A 7,042-nucleotide genomic window follows, 5' to 3' on the forward strand; every position below is an offset into this window, starting at 1 on the left:
AATCTATAAACATTTGTTTGCTGATAACGTATCAATTAGTGTTGTCAATGATGAAATGACATGGAAAGTTAAGGCATCGCAAAGGGTTCAGATCTTTCTCGGACTATTGGCACGTGGTAGACTTCTAACAAGCGAGGAATGAATTAGGCGAAGTATGGCGACTTTTCCTTTCTACGATCGTTGTAGTTTGGACATTGAATCTATATTGCATGTAATTAAGGGTTGTGTCTTCGCTAAAGTAATTTGGCAATCTATCATACCTAGACGGCTCTGGAATGATTCTTTACTTTACCTATTGTCCAATGGATTATTTGGAACATTAGGAATGAAGGTAAAATAGTATTCAAAAATAGTGAATGGCCAACCTTCATTTTCCATTGTATGTTGGTTTTTTTGGAAGAACCGAAATGTTTTCATTTTCATACAGACTTGTGGTAGTAGTTCGTCTCTGCTAGCATCTATGGAAGCTTGGACGAGACCTTTATTTGGTACAAGTGGGCCTCATAATTGGAGTAGTACTTCAATGACTAAAGGTTGGTGGCAGCTTCTACCTCATGGATGGATTAAGGTGAATGCGGATGGTTCTGTGTCAAGTACTAGACCAAGGGCAGCCATAGGGGGAGTAGTGGGAGGACCAAATGGAGGATGGATGGGGCCTTTCAGATGGTAATAGGATTGCCCGATATTTTTCAAGTTGAAGCTCAGACACTACTTGAGTGCTTAAAGTTAGCTTAGGCAAAAGGATACCACCAAGTAGAGGTCAAGAGTGATAATGCTATATTTATTTCCGTCGTACAAAATGAGTTAGCAGTGAGTAACATTTACAGTGAAGTTCAACTTATACATGATCGGTGATTGAAAGATTGGAATGTGACTTTCCGTCAGATTGTGAGGAATATTTTCTTTTATTCTCCTATTCTTTTATTCGTACTGGAGGAATTGGCTTTTCTTATTTCTTATCTTTATCCCATTTCCAAGTAATATCATCTAATGTCTTTGTTTGTCCCCCATCCACCTCCAATTTTTTTGTCTTTCTTTACTGCTGCTCAGTATTATGCAATGGCTGGACACAACACATGCTTAGGGCAAGATCGCAGTCCTACCAATTGTGTAAGGTGGAGTTCTCTCCTATTCCATGCAGTGACAATCTTAAACAACGAAATATGTTGTTTTTCTTTTTTACTTTTCTTCAAATGGCCTGCAGATGCTTCTTAAACCTCTCAATGAGCTGAAGCAAACAGATGGCCGCCTTAATTTGACACAAGGGGTTCTGGAAGGGGTGTGTTCCAGTAATATATCGCATCATCCTTTTGCCCTTTTTGACTTCCTCACCCTGTACACCATGTATCTCTGTTTGACATGTACTGGGTTGGTAAAGAGCTTTGGATGGATGCTATCTTCTCAGCACTTGCATTTGTGAGGCTTCTGGGATTATTTGGAAAATGGGCTCAAAGGAACCATCAAAAAAATAATTTTGACATAAGCAAATTGTACACCTGTTTTACGTTACAAGAGAAGGAAAACAAAGAAACAACAGAAAAAAAGAATTAAATTACTCAAAAAGAAAAAGTACCAAGGATTAGCTGTACAATTTGTATGAAATGATGATACCATTGGTTATATAATAATTTTTCAAAGTTCGATGACCAAAACTAATTTTAAACAAACATAAGTGACTAAACTTGTACTTCAGTTTATAAATAAGACAAATTATTCCATTTCTCCCTTCCTAACAAGTATAAGGTTAGGAAGTCCTTTTGACGAGTTCTAAAGTCAATTCTATGAGTTCTATATATTAATCATAGGTTATTCATGCGGTTGAAACCGCAATAAGGAAGGCTTCCTCAATCAAAGTTAGCTTTTCGAGAATCACCCGGTGACTCGATCCATAACATGACAATTCTGATAAAACCCTGAACAGTAGCTTTTATTGAAGCTACAAATAATTTCTATGTTACGAAGACTCCTCATTTTGATAAAAGCATTTGTCCCATGAGATATGGGCATGTATGAAAATATGATCAAAGAAAAACTTCAAAAAGATTAAACACACATACCTATATCAAAAGTCACACTCAAGTCTGATTAACATAAATATTTTTTATTGTGAACACAATAAAAATGTCCTCCCTTCAAATGGTATGAATGTATTTCAAAGTATCAGATCCATTATTTCAAACTTGCATAAACAAGAGGAGTCTTTTTCTTCTGTAGGACTTGAAGACGCAAATAAACTTCCAGCAAACAGCTTAAAAATAATCGCATTTATTTAGAAAACATGGCATCCCTAATACAATTTAAAGAAACCTGATACTCCTCTTAAAATAAACAGAGAAAAGAAATAATATATTAGGAGTGAGTAGGAAATTCTCATCTAGCACTAAGGCAACTTTCTGAGGACAAGCCCTACCTCATTATAGGTCTATGGGAACCCTCAAACCGTCACGTGCAAGTTGTACATGAATTCCTTCCCTACACAGAGATTACATGGAAAATAACATCTTATATCAGTTTCTTCCTTTTCCATTTTTATTATCTTTTTGAGGAACTCAGTAGACTACATAAAATTTGTAAAGCAATTGGAAACGGGAGTACCTCTCAGACCATTCCATAAGAAACTCATTGTCCTTGTGGTGATCGAACTCATGTGTCATTCCAATTAATAGAGCTCGTTTTGGACATATCCTCTTTATAGCCTCAAGAGCCTGCAAAAATAAGTGGATAGATATGAGTGACAGTGACCATTGAAAACTAAAATGAAGAAAAACAATAGGAAAATGTCGAACAAACCTGAGGTAAGCATAAGTGAACATTAAAAGATCCTTTCTGGTATGCACAAAACAGAAGACATTACTTCAGAGAAGAATATACATAGCAAGCAAAGCAATATATCACTGAAAGGACAATAAAAAATCATTAAAGACAATAATTAATAGAGTGAACAATTCAATTGCAGTAGACAAGTTCTTCAAATGAATTTAGGAAAAAATCCATAAGCCGGCCATGATCAAACTAAGCTGAGGAAATTACACTTTAATGCACTAGATTGTACTCACTCTGTCTCATTCAAATTTTCACATTCTGACTTTTACTGGTCAATTTTTTTCAACTTCAACCTTTTATTATGTAAAATTTATTGTCGATACAAATTTGAAAAAAATATTATAAAACCTTTCATTAAAGCAGTTTTAAATATTTTTGTTAAATTTAATTAATTAAAATATTTAAAGTAATTTAGGTCAAAATTTAAAATAATTTGCCTAAAAATGTGAACTATGATATTCATATTGGGACAGAGGAGCATATAAAGATCTCAATCATCTTCTTGATTAGAGAGAAAAACACAAGAATTCTTCAAGGGTTAGGTTAAGGTAATATATATAGTTTATTCTCAAAATTTTGTTATATCAAACTATGTGATTGTTTTTTATATTCATTTATAATATAGTTTTTTTTTATATCAAACCAGTGGTTAAAAATTAAGTTAATAACAATATTAGACAACATTACCATTTAACCATGCCCCCTTTCCCAACTCTTACAAATCAACAGACCATCATTGGTAACCCAGAAGTGAATCCAACCTCACTTGACATGTCAACTATATTAAATAATCATTTATGGTACCAAACTAGGATGTAAGAACGTAAGATGCACTGCAGCACAGAGATAGACAGATATAGGTTAAGATGCATTGCAGTACAGAGATATAGACAGATCTAAGTTATGTAAGAATCAGCATGAATAAAATTCTGTAAAAGATTTCTCTAGTTATAGTAGACCTAGACAATTCACCAACAAAATGCAGGCAGTCAACATTATAAAAAGGAAAGAATCAAGAGAGAAACATACCTTGTATAAACAATCCAATATCAAAAGATCCAATTGTCCAGCACCATTTTTGGAAATAACTGATCAAATACAATTTATGTCATAGTTTATTTACCATGAAAACTCAGATCAAAAGCAAATCATTCAGAAAAAAGGAAAAGTCTCGAGACACCAAAAACTTAGAAGTGAGAGAACATGTGCTTTGCTTTCACCAAGTCCCTCTTAACGTAAAAGATGACCAGAACACTCAGTAAAAGGATGATCTCTAAGCATCTTATCTTCATTTTTTAGGTCAAGTCATAAAAAGGTTTCCTGTTTGTGAAACTTGCTGGAAAGTGGTATCACTAAGAATACAACCTATTATCAGTAAAAGAAAGACTAAAGAATTAAAAGCTTGAAGGATATACTGATGTGTGAAGCTAGCTTTACAGCAATCTATATTGATTATTAACACATGCAACAAAATCTAACATGCATAAAATGCTAACATTTACAAGCTCATCAAGATGACAAAGTAGCAGATAGAAGTCTCATCCCTACATTTAACATCACCAATAAAATGAAAATGTTTGAAGGTGTAAATGTATGTTAGCACACAAGAAAAGGAGAAAATGCAGCACCTACCATACTCCGTGTTTGAAGGAAAACGTGAAACATCAGATATATAAGCCACTTTACACTTTTCACCGAAAAGATAACCTAAACAGAGATAATCTTCTCCATGCATCACCTATATCGAAGGTACGATCAAGCACTTAGACATGAATTAGAGATGGCAGAGATGTTATATTATCTAAGGAGACAGGGGACTGACTGGCAACGGAAAAAATTTCAGTCCTGATGCAACAAACGGTTTGTCATAGTGCTCCTCTATTATCTTCCAGTCAAGCTGTGCCACCCGCCTTACTTCTTGGCCTTCTCTAAGTTTCTTCTGAATCAAATACGGAAATTTTGTGGCAATGCTGTTGGACACAAACAAAGAAAACATCAGCCAAGGTTTGCTTGAGATAGGACAGCATAAAACGTAAGACATCCTTTCTACCATTTACAGCCGGTTTGGACAATCAGCTCCAATTCTAATGTCTAGAAACCTTACTTTTGACTTTGCTATTTAGAGCATATTATACCAATAACCTCTTATATTATACAAATATATGAACAACAGATATATTGGTAATGTATCTGCATAACTGGAGATAGAAAAGTATTTATGCACAATAAAACCAAGAATAAAAATTCATATTATACCTATCCATTGAATGTCGAGTTAGGTAAATGGCGGTGGGATCAATATCGTTAGTAGGACTATGAGGTTGGATGGCACGAATATCATCCAAACCAAGAATTGCATCAGCATGTTCATGAGTCAAAACAATCTAGAGTTCACAAAAGGAAAATTAGTACTATTTTGGAATTGCACTAGTCAATAAACTAAATATAAGATGGTCACTATGCTAAGCTTAAACTCACAGAATCTACACGAGGAATCTTGTGGAAAGTGAACCACCGAAGAACTTGTTCCCTAAATGTCTTGCCCACATCAATAATAATATAATTGCGTATACCATCGCTGGAACAATAATCTATAAGCAAAGATGTATTGCACCTGAAAGGATAAAAAAAATCGAAGCTGGAAAACCTTAAATTTCTTTGAGAAACTATAATCAGAAATTATCACATAATGAAAGCACAGATGTGGAGAATCATTTGAACTTGTGAAAATGAACAAGATTGTTAATTATACTCCTAAATTGCATTGCAAAAATATTTTATTTTTACATTAAGATTTCTTCAATTAACAGAATCTATTATAAAATGCATTTTTATCCAAGAAATTACAGTATTAAAATATTTTTATATCAGTTATTATAGTACTTGAATTATCAATATTTTTCTCATTGTCAATAAAATTACTTTTGCACGTTAATTGTGAGGATTTGTGCACGACTTGGGTATAATAAACAAATTAAACTAAGTTATTTTCTTTTACTACTAAATTAACAGCAACAAGTTACCAACGATATTTGATAAATTATTTAAAAAATGTCAAGACAATGTTGATATCACACAATAATGACTAGTGAAAAAAATGCACGGAAAAGTTTAGATCTGCGGTATAGAAGAAATTGTATGCACAATTAAATTTTAGAAAAAAAAATAAAGGGGAAAGGAGACCTGTAATTAGGGTTACGATCGGGGGGGATGGAGAGGGATTGGGAGCAGACTTGACAGGGAGGATCAGAGGGCTGAATCAAGCACATAGCGTTTGGGAGGGCACTGGAGCAGCCGGTTCCAAGAAAGATCAGAGCCGATCCATCACCACTGCGACCACCGTTTCCTACGGCACTCTCAAGAGCTCCATTTTGGAGCGGGTTTTGATTTTCCATTATTATTATTATTGGAAATTTGAGGTGCTGAAAAGAGGATGAATGGGGAAGAAGAAGAAATTTTACCAAAGGTGGAGGGCATTTATAGGGAATAATCCGCCCGAATATTTTAACGGCTCCTGCCCTTTTAATTTTTTGCCACGTTACAGTTGTTCAAAACTTTTTAGGGTAAACTAACTAGTTGATCACCCAACTTTTAAGATGCTTTCATTTTGGTCCCCTATATGAAATCCTGCAATTTGGTCACCCAACAGAGGAAGAAACAGAGTTAAAGAATGAACTACAAAGAACAGTGATGAAGATTCTTGAAGATAAGGACTATGTATTTTGAGATAAACAATTATGCATATCAAGGTATGAATTAATCAATTGAATTCAAATAAAATTCAAGGATTTATAAGTTGATCGATTAATGTTCAACTATGAACCATCTAATTCATTAGAAAAACAACAACAAAAAATGTATAGAAATGAAACCTAGTCCTTACTCACAATCAATGCTACATATCAGGCTTTCTATTCTTTAACCATTACTGCAGTTTCATCCTTTTATAGCTACAATGACAAGTTCAACATATATATAACTCAACTCAATTGATGGACCTTTGATCAGAAATTGATCAAAAGGTGCCTTCAATTGATTACAACTTTGCAGTGAAGTCTTCATCTCTTAAGAAGGTACCTTTAATTTGTATGTAGGACCAAAGGCAATGTTATGGGCCAAAACAGAAATCAGGACATTTAAGGAGCTAAGTAAAATGGTACGTTGACTCTCGTGCTTAAATCTTGACTTTATTTGATTCGCTCTTTCTATTTTCTGGATC

General features: G+C 34.1%; 1 protein-coding gene across 2 annotated transcripts; it reads right to left on the reverse strand.

Annotated features, from left to right (window-relative positions):
* Positions 1-780: 780 nt before the first annotated feature.
* Positions 781-6,315, reverse strand: LOC108480202 (putative hydrolase C777.06c). 2 transcript variants are annotated; one of them, XM_017783108.2, is made up of 10 exons: positions 6,007-6,315; positions 5,302-5,437; positions 5,080-5,207; positions 4,646-4,793; positions 4,456-4,561; positions 3,853-3,911; positions 2,791-2,826; positions 2,596-2,705; positions 2,411-2,472; positions 781-1,496 (listed from the first exon to the last, which is right to left on the reverse strand). In XM_017783108.2, the coding sequence occupies exons 1-9, from the start codon at positions 6,216-6,218 to the stop codon at positions 2,415-2,417; spliced, it is 993 nt and encodes a 330-aa protein (XP_017638597.1). In that variant the 5' UTR covers positions 6,219-6,315; the 3' UTR covers positions 781-1,496; positions 2,411-2,414. The 2 variants fall into 2 exon arrangements, with proteins under 2 accessions (XP_017638597.1, XP_017638595.1); XM_017783106.2 differs by lacking the exon at positions 781-1,496 and having other exon boundaries at positions 2,083-2,472.
* Positions 6,316-7,042: the final 727 nt, after the last annotated feature.

This window comes from Gossypium arboreum, chromosome 6 (genome assembly GCF_025698485.1).
Source record: "Gossypium arboreum isolate Shixiya-1 chromosome 6, ASM2569848v2, whole genome shotgun sequence".
Taxonomy (NCBI): domain Eukaryota; kingdom Viridiplantae; phylum Streptophyta; class Magnoliopsida; order Malvales; family Malvaceae; genus Gossypium; species Gossypium arboreum.

Excerpts from the sequence above, each read along its gene's own strand:
- LOC108480202 (XM_017783108.2), bottom strand. The coding sequence starts at position 6,218 with ATGGAAAATCAAAACCCGCTCCAAAATGGAGCTCTTGAGAGTGCCGTA. Across the intron at positions 5,438-6,006 it reads GATCGTAACCCTAATTACAG|GTGCAATACATCTTTGCTTA; the intron begins GTCTCCTTTCCC and ends TTATCCTTTCAG. Across the intron at positions 2,706-2,790 it reads TTCACTTATGCTTACCTCAG|GCTCTTGAGGCTATAAAGAG; the intron begins GTTTGTTCGACA and ends TTATTTTTGCAG.